General features: G+C 33.4%; 3 protein-coding genes across 4 annotated transcripts; all 3 read left to right on the plus strand.

Moving 5' to 3' along the window:
* Positions 1-2,910: 2,910 nt before the first annotated feature.
* Positions 2,911-6,833, plus strand: LOC120269015. Of its 2 annotated transcripts, XM_039276306.1 has the most exons (9): positions 2,911-3,066; positions 3,165-3,671; positions 3,963-4,075; positions 4,153-4,229; positions 4,967-5,039; positions 5,583-5,673; positions 5,745-5,810; positions 6,004-6,040; positions 6,110-6,833. In XM_039276306.1, exons 1-9 carry the CDS (start codon positions 3,004-3,006, stop codon positions 6,676-6,678), a joined length of 1,596 nt encoding a protein of 531 aa, XP_039132240.1. In that variant the 5' UTR covers positions 2,911-3,003; the 3' UTR covers positions 6,679-6,833. The 2 variants fall into 2 exon arrangements, with proteins under 2 accessions (XP_039132240.1, XP_039132239.1); XM_039276305.1 differs by having other exon boundaries at positions 6,004-6,833.
* Positions 6,834-10,227: 3,394 nt separating this feature from the next.
* Positions 10,228-12,849, plus strand: LOC120268417 (zingipain-2-like). Its single transcript, XM_039275838.1, has 5 exons — positions 10,228-10,684; positions 11,126-11,352; positions 11,452-11,592; positions 11,894-12,100; positions 12,619-12,849. The coding sequence occupies exons 1-5, from the start codon at positions 10,228-10,230 to the stop codon at positions 12,673-12,675; spliced, it is 1,089 nt and encodes a 362-aa protein (XP_039131772.1). The 3' UTR covers positions 12,676-12,849.
* Positions 12,850-13,932: 1,083 nt separating this feature from the next.
* On the plus strand, positions 13,933-15,455 carry LOC120268418. Its single transcript, XM_039275839.1, has 4 exons — positions 13,933-14,367; positions 14,422-14,598; positions 14,699-14,824; positions 15,300-15,455. Exons 1-4 carry the CDS (start codon positions 13,933-13,935, stop codon positions 15,453-15,455), a joined length of 894 nt encoding a protein of 297 aa, XP_039131773.1.
* The last annotated feature ends 4,964 nt before the right edge of the window (positions 15,456-20,419 follow it).

Here is a 20,419-nt window from a genome sequence, read left to right on the forward strand (position 1 = left end):
TCCAACCAAACATAGTTTTCATTCTCATTCCTTTTCCAATCTCCGTCATTCTCATTACTCTTTCACTCTTTTCCATTCCACTCCTTGCAACCAAACGGCCCCTTAGTGTTTAAAGATGTAGGATGTGGACTAGTTGCCAATGCTTGCTATGAAACTTGATTTGCTTTTCATCAATGATAATGATCCTTGCTACATGACCATTTTCTAATAATTCTAATAAATTAAACTGAACCCCTTGGATATCTTAAATCTTCCATCTGGCTTAATTAAATGATCCTTGTAGAATAACAAACCCTTTTTCACAAAGACATCCTATATCTTCATACTTTGGTTCACAGAATGCTATTCCTCCTAATGTGAAGCCTTCTCAAATGATTTTTTGTTTTGCTACTTTTTGTTCTTATTTTGTTCATTACTTCTTTGAAAACTCTTTCTTTCACCTTATTGATTATATCAAGGAATAATTCGAATTTTTCTTTGTTTTCTTTTTCTTCATTTTGAATTAATTTTTTTTAACTCTTCCACCTCTTATATTTTTTCTCTTAATTTTTTTTTTGAAATATTTATTTTTTTTCTTTTAAAATTTTAATTATGTTTCTAAAAGCTCAATTTTTCTGTCTTGCTCGATGAAGTATTCTACGATATGCGGCTTGAATATTGGAGATGTAGTCATCATGGAGAGAAGGTAAGTGCATAACTAATGCAACTTTTTTTTTTTATTTTTTTATTTTTACACATATACAAATTCATGCTAGATTTGTACATAACTCCATATTCTTTTTTAGTGGAAGCAGGACAAAAAGATGTCTTGCGTAAAAGTGATTGGTAGAGGCAACCAAGCAAGCGACCTCGGGAAAAAAAGACAAATAAATAAATTTGTATTAAACTCAAAGTTATATAATTAATATTAATAACTATTTTCTGACAAATGTAAAAAAACAAACATTAATAAATATTGAAGGTTTTAAGTAATTATGTCTATAAGAATTTTCTTTATAAATAAAATAAAAATATATGATTTTTTGATAAAAAATGTATTTTACAATTACTCATAATAAAATAAAAATTATTAATTTTTATAATAATATTATAAATAATTTTTCCACAAAGATATGCATCAATGGTGTAGGGCACACACTTAGAAACTCTCAAGAAAAAGAGATGAGATTGTTAGGGAAGGAAAAGATACTCGGGCCCATTTGGTATGAGTGAAAGTAGCAATTTTTCCTATAAAATAATAGGAGTGAATCATTTTCACTCGTTTGGTTTCTTAAAAATAGTTGGTCTCTTTGCAATCACTTTTTTTTTTTGACCTTAGAAAGTGATTCACATGGGGGATGGTGTGAAAGTGATTATAAGGTTGGGTGGAAAATTTTGATTATTGTTAAATTACTATACTACCCTCTTATCAAATAAAAATTCTTATTTATTTCTAAAAACTCTAACGCTTTGTTGGGTAATATCAATCATGACAATATTAAAATAAACAGAATTGTATAATGGACAAATGTTGAGGAACACATGGTGATTTAAAGCTATATATTATTTTTAGTGTATTAAAAAAATATAAAAACTATATTTAAAAAAAATCTAAAAATACTTTACGAAAGAAAAGGTTAATTGTTATATGGATTAAGTTAGTATGTCATTAGGGATTTATTAAAATTCCATTTTTATAACTAAAATAACTAATGGTAATATTGAGAATAAACATAACTTTACATAGCAAATGCCTTTATACCAAATGGGGAAATTAAGTTTGCATGCAATTCAATTACAATTTTCATTGTATACACCAAACATTGTAATTTTACTTTGTAGGGAGAGTAATTGCATGCAAAAATCTTTTCCTTGTAAAAGCTTTGCATGTAATTACTTTCTCTACAAACTACCAAACATGACCCTCAGTATGATGATAAAAGGAGTGAAGGCAGATTGGAAAGATGTCACACTTACAAGTGAACAGCAGAGGTAGCCAAACCAATGATGAGGGATAAAAAAAGAGAGAGAGACTTGGTTTTAAGAGTATGAGTAATATTTGAAGTAAACCTTTTTATAAATATTATTAAATCAAGAATATATATATATAAACTTTTTTTAATTTGTTAGGATTATATTTCACACTCAATTGTTTTAAATTAAATTTTTATTAAACTGGAAAATCATATTTACAAAAATATTATAATAAATATCAAAAAAAATATTTTTTTTTCAAAAACCCAAATATTTGGTAATTATAATATTGTAATTTATGTTAAGTTTTTAATAAATAAAATAAAAATATATAATTTATTTTTGTCATTGGGAAATCTTGTGGGTTACAGGGAATTGGGGATCCCCACTGGGAGTGGGGCGGGAAGAGTATTTTCACTTGTGCCCTGCTCCACTAGACGTGAAAGGGGTTTTCCCCATTCTTCGCTCTGCGAGGGGTTATTTCGAGAAATCTTTACTCTATCAGAATGCATCCCACTGGAATAGGAGATTTTTTGCCCCCGATACATGTTTAGCTATCTATTATATATATATATACTCTTATTGATGTGTTCACTAATTCATCCTCCATATTCAATTAATTATTTATTAAATATTAATTAAAAATTATTTACACTTATTAGATTAGGGAAATTTTTAACATATGATTCGTATAAAATCACCAAAATCTTATAGAATTTTGGGATTAAAAAATTGTTGTAAAAGATCAAACAAATTACTTTTCATCAAATATTCTCAAACATCATAATTTTAGTATTTTACTTGTTAACAAAAATATATTTAAAAATTCATTATTAATTAATAAATATAAAATATAAAAATTCCACAGTTATAATTTCATCGGTCATCCGAGTTAAATTCCCAATTAACCCTTCAAGTTTAGTCAGGGCAACCTCTGTTAATTAGAGAAACCCGGGGGTTCTATCTACCAATTTCCACCCTAAAACCCTCACACTCCCCTTCTTTCTTGGCTTCCCATCCAAAGTCGCAAGAATTCCAAATTTTGCCAGCATGAATCCGTTCTTCAACCAAATTCATGGCCGAGGAACACCCTCAAATCCTCCTCCCCAGCAGGTATTGAGCCCTTTCTCTTCTCTTCTTCTCCCCAATCTGCACTTTTTCCTTGGATTCTCAACCTAACTTCTTATCCATTGATGGAGTTTTAATTGCAGACCATGCCGTTCAACCCAAATCACTTCCCTCACTTGCCAATCCCTTGCCCATCCCCGGCTTTTCCCAATCCTCAGAACCCTCAGCCTGTCAACATGGCTGCGCAATTTGGGGCAATGCAGCAGAACATGCACAACGCGCTTCAGAACCAGCAGGTTCTTGCCCTTGTGCAGCAGAATCTGAATCAGATTGTTGGTTTGTTAAATGGGCAGATTTGCCCACCAAACCCTGCTTTGGTTCCCCCTTTCAGCTCTGGAATTGTGAATCACCAAGGTGGTCTTGGTGTTGGTAGTTCTAGTTTTGGTAGTGGTGGTGCTAGTGGTGTGTTGCCAGGGAAAAATCATGAAATGCAGTCTTTTTCTGGTGTTCATGGTGGGGGGAGGAGTGGTGTGAGAGAATTTTCAGGTGCTAGTAGGATGTCAGGATCCCCGATGTCCGGGAGCCCAATGAAAGGTCAACATGGCAGGGGGAGGATGATGCCCCAGAATGGTGGACGTTACCAGCCTCAGGTAATCAATTCCTGTGCTGAGACTGTTATTTTGAAATATTTGGTGTGTGTAGGTAATGCTCAATTTAATGTGTCTATTTTTGTTGCTTTTGTTGTTGGCTTTAAGTTTCATTGAGGTTTTGCAAAGTTTCTCATGGTTGTTTTATGCATAACTATGAGCTTTGCAAGAAAAATTGAATGTGAAGTATATGATCTTGTATGTCCTTTGTTTTTCTTAGTTGTATGAGTTCATTGTTTCTCTTGTACGTTATACATCTCTTTGCTCAGTTCCATCAGTTAATTGGTATTTCAGGTCCGTCCTGTAAAGGATGGTGAAAGTGGTATTTTAAACACTGAAAGTTCTTCAAACAATAATTTCACAAAAACTTTCCATAGATCCGGGGAGAGAGAAGCAACACAAATGAGGCATGCCTATATTCTTCATTTGCTTCATTCTTTTTTATGTCCTACTAAACGCTTGCAGTTGAACACAAAATCTGCAGATTTCAGAAATCCCAATTCCATCATGGTATATATGCTAAGGGGGGAGTCAGGCCTTTTGCTAAAAATGGTGGACAAGGTATTTAATTTGCATTGCCACAACTAATTTATTTCTGGTGACAGTCTTATTTTATGTAAATGAATTTTTGTGATTGATTTATTGTTTGTTATATAAAACTAATGGTGCCAACATAAGTGGCCACATAAAATTCTGCCCTCCTTATAGTTTACTTCATTACATTTTTTTTGCTTTAATTTAAGTAATTTTTATACTCTTCAAAATACATATTCACTGTATAATATATATAACAATCATATTTGAATTTCATTGACATTTCCATTAAATCTATCCAGTTTTGTTTCACTTGATTTGAACCTTTCTTAACCAACCTTTGAAATTTTGACCCTTCATCAGAAAAGCTGGTAGTGTCATTTGTTGATTGCGTTAGTATATGCCAAGGGGTTTCAATAATTATTAAGGTTTGAATCGGGAAATCATGAAAGTATAGGTACTGGAGAAATTTTAGACGAATTTTAGGGTTTAATGTGTTTGTTCTAAATGCCAATTTGATCAATCTGTTAGATGAGCACTTTTGCTGCTATGAATTGAAAATAAAAATGTGAAGCAGCTCTCATTTCGTATCTGGATTTTGATTACTAATTATATATAAATTAGTAAAGAAACTAAAAATTGAGCCAAAGCTCATAAATTTTTAATCAGACAATAATAAGGCACCATATACCAAAGTTTGATCAGATGAGTTTTATTGGGTTTGTGATTATTTTCAGTAGTTTAATCTACTTTGCTATTGATAGGCCAACAAAATTGGAAAGAAAGAAACCATCAGTTTAACAAGGGCAGCAAGCAAGCTCCAATTGAATGCAAAAGGTAATGGTTGATTTGATTGATGAGAAAGGAAAAAAGCTATGAAAATATTTTAAATGTCATATTTCTGCCATAACAGAGAAAGAATACTTGCATATCTAACTGTATAAATCAATTATGCATCTTGTTTAGGAGAGTTGTCCAGACTTCTAATATGTGTCTCTTATCATCGTCCAGCTTGTGGTCCAATCTATCTCGAGATTCTCACAACCCTAATTTGCTTGCTTTTTAAAGCCTTTATTTTCAATTGAGCCTTCTTGGTTTACTAGGAATGACATTTATTTCTTACTCAACGCAAATTTTGAAAAGCCATTGTACTTCTTGTCATATTCATGGATATCCATGTGATATATGACCAACTGTTCAGTTTTTGAGCATGCATTATTTAATTTAAAATTTTAAATTAATGAACATGTATAACCAATCATAATTTTTACATTGCGCATGATACATACTTTCAGCTGCTCAGATTTATCATTTATGAGACCCTTTTTGTGTTACATCCTTCTTCACTGCACTTTCTTCTTTCCTCTGCTTCTTCTGAAGGCCAATTCCTATAAACTATACTGAGAATGAAATCAAAGCATGGCGTGAAGCACGCAGGAAGAACTTCCCCACCAATGCCAACATTGCTAAGGTTTTGTAGTATTGTTCAGCCATATTCCAAGTTGTCATAAGAGTTCATTAACTAAATTTTTGGTGCTTCAGAAGTTGGCAGGAAATGTTAAAAATGTTGAAGATGCAGATGGAGATGATGCTAAATTGCGTCGTCAGGTAATCCGATATCTTTTCCTGCTGTCAAATTTTGCTCTCAAAGCTATTTGGGGAGGCTACTTGTTACCTGATTCTTATAATTTTGATTATCATTCTTTATTGTGAATAGCATATTCCCTCCATTATTGCATCAAAGATAAAAATGCCCAGGTCATGTTTCTTGGTTTGATTTCTTATTGCACTTTTATTGCAGCAACTTAAAGAAATCTTAGCCCAGCAGGCAAAGTTAGGTGTGGAAGTTGCTGAAGTTCCTTCTAGTTATCTCTCTGATTCTGAAAACCTTGTCTCTAATTCAAAAGCGGATCGAAAGGATTTCCGACATGGAAGAAAGAGCTGGAATGCAAGAGGTAGACTGCAGAGGAATGACAACAAACGGCGAAACAATCACTACCAAGATAAGCCATGTGGTAAAAGGCCTAAGTTCGCAAATGATGGCACATCGAAAAACCCTTCTAAAATAAGAGAACCAACACTTCTGCAGAAACTTCTAAGCAAAGAGATTAAGAAAGACAAGAGCAAGCTTTTACAGGTTTTCAGGTTCATGGTCATGAATTCTTTCTTCGAACATTGGCCAGAGAAACCTCTGGAATTTCCAGTTATCACAATAAAAGATCCAGACAGCGAGAATGTGGCTGCTGTTGAGACAGATACACTTCTGAATGGACTAGAAAGCACTCCTGCCTCTGGAAAAAACGAAAATGAGAGGATTGATGAACTTGATACTGCTGTAGATGATGTAGAGTCTGGACCTATTGATGGTTGTGAGAGTGATGGGGACAATGGTGGAAGTGCAAGTTCCTCTGAAGGTGAAGATAACCAAAATGAAAATCTATATGAAAAATTAGAGGAAGGAGAAATCACTGAATAGAGAGTAGTTCCAAATCAAACCGATGTTTTATGTTAATAGTTTATATCATGGCGAAACACTAGTGCGACAACTTGATCTATGTATGTGAAAGGAACGCAAAAAATGCCTTCCTGGTTTTGCTTGATTTTGCTGTAAAAATTCTTGTCTTGCATGCAGTTCCTCATTTTGTTTATTTTGGAAAGCATGTGGATGTTAATCAGGATTTACCCATCCACAATATATGTCATCAATATGGATTATGGAACTGCTCTCATTGTAAGTGGAGTTCTTAGCTGTGCTGTAGAATGTGGGATTATTGTTCATTTTCAGGATAGTGACTTGCAGGGTATCTCAATGAGCGCAGGGAAGCGATGGAAATTGATTTGAGAAACATTAAAGTCAGTGGGAAAATTCGAGTTTCTTTCTTTATTTTTGTAACATTAATTGTCACAGCCAGTGAATGAGCTGGCCACCATGAAAATTGTTGCAATTGTTATTTTGTTTTGAATTAAATTATTTATAAAATTTATTACTGTTTTCAGGGAAAATTTCTTGTGTTTGATTTTGTTTTTATTTTCACTAGTTTGCATTATTGTATACACTCATATAATTCTTATACTCTCTCAGTTCTTTTTTATCTGTCACAAATTCATATGCTTTCATACAATTCTTATAGTCCCTTTGTTTCTTATTATTTGTCACAAATCCATATTATTTTTTTTTATCTGTTATTTTCTAACAGCAATAAATATTTATTATTATTTTTTTTCAAAATTATCCTTAACACTCTATACAATTCTTTGAGAGAAATGTGAAGATATAAATTAAGGATAATTTTGGAAAAATAACTAATGTTTTATAAAATTTTAGTACGTGAGATTAGGTAAACCACGACAGATAAAAAAGAATAAAGGGAGTATATACTCCTTCCGTTTTTTTTACTTGTCACATTTACCTAATTCACACCTATTAAAATTTTTTGTTAAAGTTAGTTATCTATATTTTATAAAAAATTTCATTACTTTCCAAAACTACCCTTATTAAAAACTCCACTAAGTGGGGTATATGATTTAATGCTTAGTTGATTGTGATTTATTAAAAATTGTACAAGTACATTAAATTAATGGGTAAATTTGAAAAAAAAATAAAATATTTAATGTTGCACAAAATTTGTAATCTGACAAATAAAAAGGAACAAAGAAGAGCTCCAAAACATGATAAATAAAAAAGAACGGAAAGAGTATTTTATAAAAAATTCAGATAAAAAAGAATAAAGGGAGTATATACTCCTTCCGTTTTTCTTTTCGTCACATTTACCTAATTCACACCTATTAAAAATTTTTTGTTAAAAGTTAGTTATCTATATTTTTATAAAAATTTCATTACTTTCCAAAACTACCCTTATTAAAAAAACTCCACTCAAGTGAGGGTATATGATTTAATGCTTAGTTGATTGTGATTTATTGAAAATTGTACAAGTACATTAAATTAATGGGTAAATTTGAAAAAAAAAAACAAATTATTTAATGTTGCACAAAATTTGTAATCTGACAAATAAAAAGGAACAAAGAAGAGCTCCAAAACATGATAAATAAAAAAGAACGGAAAGAGTATTTTATAAAAAATTCCATTACTTTTTCCAAAACTAAAGAGTATTTATTTTATTTTATTTTTTATAGTTCTAGATTCTCAGTTATTTGCACTTTGAATTCCTTGTCAAGGCTTAGAAGCTTCCAAAATGTTTGTTTGTTTGTCTTTTTACTAGTTATATTGAAGAACATATAAAATAATCATTTCATAGACATACATACCCCTGAACAACTAGATGATTAGTGTCATGCCCCTCTAAAACAAAGTTATATATATATATATATATATATATGTACATCTAAAAAGATACGTGGACATGGTAGAGTCATAGAGATAAAAGTTTGTGGGCACATGAAACAATGAATGGAAGTATCAATAGGAGAATGTAAGCATATATACATAATAAGGAATAAAACAAAAGACCGCCTTTATAGTTACTGTTAGATTTTTTTTTTTCAATAAAAATTAATTTATTAGATTTGTTATGGTCAACTATAAAATTATTAGTGAAAGATTGTGGGCACATGTGATAAGGTATGAAATTTTTGTGGGAAGAATATTATTAATTGTTGAGTATGATTTAAAAAAATTTCAACATATTAAATAATAAGTACTCCATTTGTCCAATATGGCCCCCAAGAAGCCCTTATTGATTTTAATAATGTTTTGTTTAAATGATTCATATGTCCAATATCGCCCCAAGAACCCCGGCTGAGCAGACCTCTACTGTCTCTTGGTGGACTTCGTCTCCTTAGCTCCTGGTTATGGATCTTTTTTTTCGTTGTATTGTTCTGTTACACCGCTGGTGTTGCATTCTCCTCTTTTCTCTCTCCTCTGTTCTTTCCTTTTTCTGGTTTGTCTTAGTCGTCTGTTGTTATTTTCGGCTTTTTCACTTTTTGAATAAATCAGTGGTTTATCCACTTTTATCAAAAAAAAAAAAAAAATTTTTTTTTTTGATTCATATGTAATAATGCATGCTATAATTAAGGACACATATTTAAGATTGTGCCATAAGATTATCGACCTTAAATGTCAGTTGATCATGATCTAATTGATCAGTTTATAATCATCTCAAGATGATTTAATTTATTCTAAATCTCTGTCTTTCATGTTCTTTTATGTATTTATTTATTTAATACAAAGAAAAGTTACATGAATCCACTAGTGCTGTACATATATATCGGGGAAAGGTATATAACTTGTTTCTTTTTATAATTTATCTTTTTGATGCATAAATATGAGGAGTAAAACCAGTGATGGCTTCTGAAGTTAGGCTACGTTAGTTTTAGTCTGTCTAGTAAAACCTTGTTTCTTATGCCATTTAATTGAATGAATTCTAGTTAATTTTATTTTATTTTATTTTTTTATGATGTGGATTCATACATAATATGTCTAGTACATCGAGGACAATTATTGTTAAAGGGTATTATCTAAACGTGCTCTTCTGTTTTAGTCTCTTGAAGTTCATTGTGTTAATACCTCCCCATGGTTCTAAACTATCCTTAATCATTTCAAAACATCAATATATCTCCTCCAAACTGATTCCTAATATTTTCTCTTAATGACTTTTATACAAGTAATCTACATATAAATCAAAAAATGAACAAAAGCACTCAACATTGTTCTTGTGAAAGATGCTCTATTATCACATCTGACTTCCATCTGGGATATGCTAAGAAGAACAGTAAGTACAATCATCAATATTATTGGATTTATCCAAGTTTTTATGATCATATATGCTAAATACACTAAATGAATTGCCATTGCTTAAAATTGAATTTTATGCCACTAATGCTTGCTATGAAAACCCATTTTTAATTAGTTGGGAGAAATCCAATCACAAATTCTTCAATTTCCATGGATGCATGCATGCATGCACAGTGGATTACAGGATGCCTTGGGGAATCCTATAGCTAGAGGCCTCTTACATCTATTTAAACATGCAAAATGATCTCAACTCTCCAACCCTAATCAACTCCAATGACTTCTCATATTCATGTAGTACTACTGTTCATCTCCATCTTCTCCCTATTCTTGTTATACTCCTCTTCTTCACTGGTCCCTGTTCGATCTGAATACGAAATTAGTCTCCTTTTTGAAGGTTGGCTGGTAAAACTCAATAAGTCTTACCTGGACTTAGCCGAAAAGGAGAAGAGGTATGACATATTTAAAGATAACCTTAAATATATCGACGAACACAATTCAGGCAATCATACGTTCACTCTTGCTCTTAATGTTTTTGCGGACATCACTGATGAAGAGTATAGAGCCACTTATCTTGGAACTTTACCGACACCCTCTAGAATAGACATGATTGATAATAATGGAAATGGGAGTGATGAGTACAATTTCAATGAGACTGTCGACGCAGTCCCGGATTCTATTGACTGGAGAGATTTAGGTGCTGTTCAACCTGTGAGGAACCAGGGTGGTTGCTGTAAGTAGTATTTATTTTCAATAAATACATCTTTATTTTTTTTAGAATTTTTTTGAGTTAAATGTAGATAAATCTTCTTTTATTCAGAAAACCAAAAAGCCTTTTATTGTTTTTTTTTTTGTAAAATTTTGCTGAAGTATTAGTTTCTAGAGTAAATACAAAAAGATGCACTGTTTTTATTTTCCCTGAGAAACGAACTGTTATAATCAAGTATACTAATTGAGCTAATGCACAAAATGCTTGCATCATTAATAATCTGAATGAGATAGATAATTAATAGTTCATTTTGTAAAAGATAAGATGAGTGCTGTATGTTTACTCCTGTATATGTTTGAGGTCTTTTTTTTTTTCAGTGTTTTCCAGAAAGAAAGATTTTTTTTTTTATTTATACTTGTAATTTATACTCGTGATTTTTTTAATTCATACTATTTTTATGTACAGTTAGTTGTTGGGCTGTCACGGCTGTTGCAGCAATTGAAGGTATAATCCAAATTGTCACGGGAGATGTGATATCATTATCAGAACAACAGCTGGTAGATTGTGAACGTTTAAGTTGTGATCCGTATTACCTTGACAAACCCATGGAATACATTTTGAGAAATGGGGGCATTGACACCAGACAAGACTATCCTTACACTGCTGTTTATTCAAAGTGTAACACAACCAAGGTTTGGCCATACTTTGCAACAATTTCTTGCGATATATATATATATATATATCTGTAATTCTGTTAACATGTTTGTTTTCATGTCTTCTTTCTGCTGTAGGAAAGCAACAAAGTTGTTACAATTGATGGGTATAAATGGATTCCTAGCAATAACGAGAAAATCCTAAAAACACATGTTGCCAGACAACCTATTGCAGGTGCTGTCGAAGGTTATGAAAGGGCTTTCAAGTTGTATGGATCGGTGAGATTCTAAACATTAATTTTAGCTTATTGAAAACTATTATTATTATTATTGTTGTTGTTTTTGATGATTATGACGTAGTATTTTTAGCATTATTATTATAAATAGCATTAATGCACAATTATTTGCACAATTACAAGATTACATAATGTTATTGAATGAATATCTAAATAATTAGTTGTAAAAGTATAGCCCCTTAGCAAAAGAAATTATAAATTGCCTTTTGTTGTCAAATAGTTTGCTTGTGAGTTTACTTTGCAATTTCTATAAATTTTAATGCATAAGAAATTTTTATTTGCAGGGAGTATTCACTAAGTATTGCGGGACAAAGTTGGATCACGCTGTGACTTTAATTGGCTATGGTACCGAAGGTACTCAAGATTATTGGCTCATTAAAAACTCATGGGGAGATTTTTGGGGAGAAGCAGGGTATCTAAGGCTAGAACGAAATGTTAATAATCCTGCTGGCAAATGTGGCGTTGCCCAAATGGCATTGTACCCTATAAAGGTGACTTAAACTTTCCTTCGTCCTATCAATTTATAATTGTTAAAAGTCTTGTCTCGAAAACTAAGTTCATATAGACAAGTCTATGTATATACGCACCTAACAAGCCAAATATCATTCCTAATCCAATCCGACACTTTTAAGATTTTAACTATTGATTTTTAATTAATTACTTAATTACCTATTTTATTTATTTATTTATTTATGTGAAGGTCATTAGATAGAACTCTATGTGTATTTCATCTTAAGAATCACCAGATTAATATTCTTCCAAACTTATTGCCTAACCTCATATATTCCCAGACTCACAAAACTAATCTTTTTCTCTTTCAAACAACTTAACTTTGATAATCAAAATTAATCCTTCGTTTTAGATTTAGTACCAGACATAATTAACTATCCTAGACAAGATGATTCAATGCTATGTGTAAATTATTATTACTACTATCGTTATAGTGAAAAATATTAACTTGAATTTTATCCTAACTTTGGTCGTTGTTTGAATGTCAAAACAAATTAAGAACAAACCACTTCGGGTGAAGGAGCAAGTCCAGAGTGCACTAGATTTATCTTCCTGATGCTGAGCACACCAAGCAAATGACACGGAATAAGAGTTTGGATCTACGAGGAGTTCTTTGAATAAATATACTTGAATACCATACATTTGTAAATTCATCAGGAACTTCAAGAACATTGTTGTTCTTTAAATGCATTATTTCAGTTATGAATTGATAATAACAGCTTGAATTAAGTGTTCAGAGTGCCATAGTTAAATGGATGTGTTTAATTTGGAATTTTGTGAATGGGTATGGAAGAATGTGATGAGAGTTCTCTCTCTTATTTTAGTTTTTTGGTTCATGGTAATGATATTTTTTCAAGTAATGAGATTACCATGGAAATGTAATCAAGAATGCTATGTGCTCAGGAATATTGTGATAATTTATGATAATCATATATGATTGATAAATCATATTACATAGTAATTAACTTAGTAATCTTTTGGGCATTTCATCTGGGTCATGCCTGACAGATTTTCATGCTAACACCTCTATGTTTACGAAGTCAGTGATTACAGCATGTGTCTGGCTCATTTGGAAAACTTGACTGATCTTTTGAAATGCAGTGCCAAATTTTCCTCTAATTGCCTGCAAAATCTACTCAGAATAAAAGAATTACATTTGAGTGGTGGTTACTGTATTGGAGTCAACAAGCTCAAGCTGATTGGATGATGTGGAATCCCAATGACTCATGTGACTGGTTAATGTTATGTTGTTATTAGTTAGCTTTGTTGGAATGTTTTGAGTTTTCTGCCTTATTTTTTTTTGAAAAACGTTGTGGTTTGTAATGTGGTGTTGTATCTAAATATTCAATGATAGTTTTTCTTCTCTTATGAAACCTTTCCTTCTCTCTACTTTGTGATCTCTAATTAGTGTCTAAAGCCCAACTCTACAGTGGTATCAGAGCCACCAGAATCCATGGTGGATGACAGTTCCACCTCCACCTCCACCACACTAGTTCCTCTGTTTAAAGGAGACAACTTCAATCTATGGAGCCTAAAAATGAAAACATTGTTTCGTTCAAAGAAGTTGTGGAATATAGTTGAAAATGGTTTTAGTGACAAAGGTGAAGAAAAGGAGGTGGAGGAGCTTCAGGCAAAAGATGCAAGCGCACTTTATCTCATACAACAAGGTCTGGATAAATGCGTTCTCATCCGGATAGCAGAAGCAACCACGGCTAAGTAGGCATGGGATATACTGAATACCGAACATCAAGGGAATACAAAGATTCTCTCAATAAAATTATATTCACTTCGGGAGAAACTGGAAGCAATCAAAATGAAAAACGGTGAGAAAATACCAGATTACATCAACTGGGTTTTAGATGTTGTTTATCAAATAAGGATGCTTGGTGAAGATGTACTGGAGCATATGGTTGTCGCAAAGATCTTGAGAAGTCTTACACATGATTTTAAACATGTTGTCTCATATATTGTGGAAGCAAAGGATCTAAGCAAGCCCACTATGGAGGAGTTGAGTGGCTCACTCAAGAGTCATGAAGCAATCCTTCATATTTCTGCTGAACCAGAAGAAGAGGCTGCCTTTCAAGCAGCTACTAATTTTCCAGTAAATACTGGAGGCCGAAGAGGAAGGGGCCGTGGGCGCAGTCTCTTCACTGGTCATTTTTGTGGACGAGGAAGAGGAAGAACCGAAGACAATATCTTCAAAGGCGACAGCTCAAGGCAACATCAAAGACCAAACATACAATGCTTTGTATGTAAAAAGTATGGGCACACTAAAGCTTAGTGTTGGTACAATACTGAGAAGGAAGCAAATGTTGCCGAAGAAACTCAAGAAGGAGAAGAAGAAAGCTTGCTCTTTATGGTTGCTAAAAACTCTAGAGAAAACACTGGTGAAACTTGGCTCATTGACAGTGGTTGCTCGAACCACATGTCAGGCAATAAAGGACTTTCCACCGATCTGAAAGATGTCTCCCAACAAACGGTTAGATTGGGAAATGGAAAAGTGTTAAAGGTTGCAGCTGTGGGCACCATCTCATTCAGATCAATCACTGGAAAGATGAATATTTTTTAGTGATGTGCAGTTTGTTCCACAACTGGCACACAATCTTCTCGGCGTTGGCCAGTTGATGTCATCAGGGTATAAAGTGGATTTCGATGATGGAGAGTGCCATATAATACACAAGAACACAAACACCTTGTTTGCTCGGGTATGCATGACTACACGAAGACTCTTTCCTTTGGATATTAGCAACTTAGAGTCGGCACAAGCTGTTATTGGTGTTGAAGAAGAATCCAAACTATGGCACCGGAGATTCAGACATTTAAATAATGGAAGTTTATAGTTACTAAAGGACAAGAATCTAGTTGAAGGTTTACCAAGCATTACATCAATCAGACCTTGTAAAGGTTGCTCGCTCGGTAAGCAAATTCAATTGCCATTTTCGAAGGGACAAGTGAGGCTTGCTAAGTTTCCTTTGGAGTTAATTCATGCATATATCATGGGTCCTATGTAAATTAAATCTTTGGGAGGAAGCAGGTATGTTTTCCTACTTACTGATGATCATTCACGTTATAGCTGGGCATATTTTATTACATACAAGGATGATGCACTAAAATGTTTCAAAAACTTCAAAAGATTAATTGAAAAACAGTTAGATTGCTTCTTGAAAATCCTCTGAATAGATAGAGGTGGTGAATTCATCTCCAAGGATTTGCGAGGTTTTGCAAACTCAATGGCATACAACGTCAGCTCTCAGCTTTGTATTCGTCTCAACAGAATGGCGTTGTAGAGTGAAAAAATCGAATAGTCATGGAGATGGCGCAGTCTATGCTAAATGAGATGCATCTTTCCCAAAACACTTTGGGCGGAGGCCATTGCTGCAGCTGTTCATGTTCTCAATCGCACGCCTACTAGTGTAGTTGAGCACAATACGCCTTATGAAGCATTGAAAGGAGAGAAGCCTACTGTTGGACATCTTTGGGTGTTTGGATGTGTTGCACATGTGATTATTGACTCTCATTTTCGGCAGAAGTTGGACTCCAAAACAGACAAGTATATATTCATAGGGTATTGTGAAAAATCCAAGGCCTATAAATTGTATGACCCAAATATTGAGAAGTTGAAAATCAACAGGAATGTAAAGTTTTTTGAAGATACACCATGGAGCTGGTCAAAGTCTTCCAAATCTACATCTGATTTTGTATCGGTCAATACACAAGGGATCAATTTGGAAGAAAAAGCAAGTAGAAATACTAGCAAACAAACACAAGCACATCAATATTTGAAATTGATGCTTCATCACCAATGGAAAACCCAAGCACACCATTGAGGTATAGAGATCTCAATGATTTATACAATACCTGCTCATTTGCTCTCACTATCGCAGATCTGATGACATTTGAAGAAGCTATTAAAGGATATGATTGGAGAATAACAATGAACGAGGAAATGGCTGCCATAAATCAAAACCATACTTGGGAGCTAACTCAACTACCACCAGGTAAACATGTTGTGGGATTAAAGTGGATCTATAAGTCAAAATACAATGCAGATGGAACATTATATAAGAAGAAAGCTCGCATCATGGCCAAAGGATACTCTCAACGAGAGGGAGTGGATTTTGATGAGGTTTTCACTCCGGTTGCACGCATGGAACCCATTCGCATGGTTCTTGCCATTGGAGCCCAGAAAAAGTGACCAATTTACTGCCTCGATGTTAAGTTGGCATTCCTAAATGGTGATCTCAAAGAGGAGGTTTATCTTCATTAGCCAGATGGGTTTGTCATTGAAGGGAAAGAAGAATATGTCTATAGGCTCGAAAGGCCTTATACGGTCTTCGACAAGCACCTAGAGCATGGTATGGGAGAGTTGATCAGTACTTCATGGATCTTGGATTCAAATGCAGCTTCAATGAGATGACTCTATACATTAAGATTCAAGGAGACATTGACATACTACTTCTGTGCATTTACGTAGATGATATCATCTACATGAGTTCATCGCATGAAATGATACTTGAATTCAAAACTAACATGATGAATGTGTTTAAAATGTCTGATTTGGGGTTACTTAACTACTTTCTTGGTTTGGAGGTTAAGCAAGGCGATGGGTTTGTCTTTGTGTCTCAAAAAAAATATGCTGAAGATCTTCTACAAAGAGTAGGGATGTTGTACTACAAGATTGAGACAAGCCCAATGAATCTGAATGAGAAATTGTGCTCAAATGATGGCTCAGGTGTTGCAAATGCTAATAAGTATAGGAGTTTGATGGGTAGTTTATTGTATCTTTCTCACACCAGGCCCGATCTTATGCACACTATGTTATTGGTCTCAAGGTTCATGCATTCTCCTTCAATGCATCATTTCGGTGATGTTAAACGCATCTTGCATTACTTGGCAGGAACCACACACTATGGCCTTCACTATGAATGCTCTGATTAGCTTAAGCTTATTGGGTACACTGTGGACCCAAAACTAAAGCATGCTTAGGATATGAAGCTCTTGATTTGCACTTAATCCCTCTTCTCCTTGTCATCTTGTTGTGAAAAGCTTGTTAAAAAGAGGAATTTCTGGAGGGATTCCCGGACACCATCCCATCCTTGCCTTCCACTTGGCTAAACTTTTACTCCTCCTATGACCATCATCTTCCTTCTTTCTTCCATCTCCATCCTTTCTCTCCATTCTTCCACTCCACCTAGCTCTCTTTGGAAGGTTGGAGAAGAGTGTGTCCTTCCCCGGAGCTCGGGTTTCTACTGGAGTTCTTGTCATCCGGAGGCGAGGTGAAGAGGAGTAACTAGTAGCAGGTGCTTCCACGAAGGCTAGGTAGGTTTCTTGCCCTCTTGTTGGTAGTAGAGCTTGGTGCTAGAGTTTTAGGAGAAGCTTGTTATATGTGAAATCTTAAGCTTTGTGGTAGATTATTTTCTAATAAATATGCATGTTTTAAAGCTCCTAGTTTCTTGTGCTTATACTCATGCAACCCTTGTGATCCTTATAGCTTGCTATCTTTCTCCTACTCCATGGAACTTGAAACCTTTTTATGCCACTTTGGTCTAGTTGCATGTGATTTAGTGGGTGATTTATACTCTCATGTGTCTATGGTTGCCTTTGATGATGATGTTTACTTGTAGAGCTTCACCCTTTTGATTTGTGTTTGGCTTATCCTTGCATGGAGCTACATATATATTTGCATACATGAGACTATGGCTATTGATTGTGCAGCCATATGTATATGTTTGAAACCACTCATACATGTGCAAGAAACCATGTTCTCATTTGCATGAAACCATGTGTTTACACCATTGAATGTTAGCTTGCATGATCCATGCATTGGTGTATGAGTTTTACATGCATACACCTGCCCTTATATACATATATATAGATTATATTTATTTAGTATGTGTGCATTACAATAGTGCTTAAGTGGCATGCATCCTGGTTGTGATAATATTAAATATATATGTATTGGCATAGTAAACCACTATGTTAGTAGAGCATGAGTTGTGTTTATTTAACTATAGCATTTGATGTTTTGTTTTTGTGGCTTCCTTTGAATCCTTGAGTTCTAATTTGTGTTTAGAAAGACCATGCTTTTTTATAGAGTGTTGGTATTTTAGACTAGCTTATCTTTAGCTTTTGTGCTTGAACTCTTCCAAGTATTCATGTCAATTTGGTTAGTTTTCCCTTGGATTATAGGACCACCTTGAGCAATAATCTTGGATTTCTATTGAATTTAGGAGATCATCAAGTAAGTAATCCCTTGAACTCTTGTATTTAAAATTTTATTGTTTTGAATTTATTTATATAAATTTTTTTGAAAATTTATTATGATTATTCTTTGAAATTATTTTGAAAATGCCATCACATTTTATTATTTATGTTTTACATAAATAACTCTTAGACTTAGTTGGAACTATAGTTTTTACCTTGCCAATATTTATATTTGCTTATTTTTTTTTTCTTATCAACCAAATTTGTATAATAATATTTTTTTCAACCATCCAATCATGCAATATGATGATTTTGAATTACTATCTTAGTCTTTTAAATAGATTTAAAGAGTTTGTATATTCAGGATAATTATTTAATTATTATGATTTTATCATTATTATTTTTCATGAGATGGTTGTTTTAGTGGAAGCTTGCTATTTCTTATGTCTTAATGTGGGAATCTAGCCAAAGCTGGAAGTTGGCATTTTCATATATATATATATATATATATTTATTTATTTATTGATTATTTAAATGCTTTTTGTTTTGCAAGCATTTTTGACAAAATAATTGTGAATTGTTGTTACTATTTCTTTAAAATGAAAACCAGGCTAAGTTTGGAAAAGTTGGTATATTCTTTTGCATTAAATAATTATTTAATTAATTATTATTCATTTATTTATTGACCTTATCTTATTACATGAATTTTTGGAAGATACTTGTAAATATTTTGTATTCTTGGCTTTGAAATCTATCTGAATGTTTTGGTCTTCAAATGAGCGATATGCAACCTTATCAGTGGGGGGTTAAACCTTAACCTTGTCAACAAGAAGTTCTGGAAAATGAGACTGCAGTTTCGTATCGTGTCCGTTCGGTGAAATAATCAACGGCCACCTGATATTCAGTTTCGGGTCACTGAGGATAAATAAATGATCTCTGTTATTCTGGCTTGGGGTCACCGAGGGTAAACAAATGACGTCTGGAATCTATAGTGAAATTGGAGACATACACTTAAATCTGTTACTTTTTAGCTTTGCCCTTTTGATTTTCATTTTCTGCAAAAACACAAATTTTTGTCCTGCCTTGAAATATCTGTATTTTTGATATCATTTTTTTGGGTTTTGAATTCCAGTAGATCATATTTGGAAATATTCTTTTATTATTATATTTCACTTTGTATTTTGTTTAAATTATGTTTTGAAGACTTATGCTCATTTCTGGCGAATCATTGTTTGTAGTTTGAGATATGATAATCTTTTGATTATAGTTATCTTGAATTGCAGTATTACTTGAGAACTATACCTCTGTTGAATTATTTATTTGGTATTTGTTTAAATTATATTTAAACTTTGAATTATTTTTACTATCTGAATTCGATGTTCATAAACCCTGTTGTTTTAAAACAATTTCTGGATTACTTACTGGGCTAGTGAGCTTATGGATTTTCTTTAAATCCTTTTTCAGATCAAGAGTGATAGACCAGCGTGGATCTTGAAAGATTGTCTGTAGACGTTGTCTTATCCTGTTGTACATTTTGAGTTCTTGTCATTATCTATCCCTGTATTCCTGTATTTTATATTTTGGACTTCTTTATATCTCGGTATTGTATACTTTGTAGAGTATGTAATCCTGTAACTCAATTGGGTTGTTATAGATTTTCCTGTCCTGAATCAGATTATGAGGCTTTGCAGGCCTATGGGGCTCACACCTTGTGGGTCTGTGGCCGTTTGTCTGCGTACTAAGTCCAGCGAGCCGTGTTCGGGGTATGACATATACAAGACAGTGATTTGGCTGGTTCTCTAGATGATAGAAAAAGCACGTCCGGGTGGGTCTTCAATCTTGGTTCTGCAGCTGTAGCATGGAGCTAAAAAAAAGGAAATCACAGCCTTATCAAGTACAGAAGCCGAATACATCACAGCGACCTCGGCATCTTATCAAGCTATATGGATGAGGAGAGTATTGGAAGACATGAATGAGAAACAAAATGGACCAACTGTGATATTTTGCGACAACAAGTCGGCTATCGCAATTACAAAAAACTCAGCTCATCATGACCGAAGTAAACATATTGATACTCGATATCATTTTATATGAGA

Source organism: Dioscorea cayenensis, chromosome 9, assembly GCF_009730915.1.
Source record: "Dioscorea cayenensis subsp. rotundata cultivar TDr96_F1 chromosome 9, TDr96_F1_v2_PseudoChromosome.rev07_lg8_w22 25.fasta, whole genome shotgun sequence".
NCBI lineage: Eukaryota > Viridiplantae > Streptophyta > Magnoliopsida > Dioscoreales > Dioscoreaceae > Dioscorea > Dioscorea cayenensis.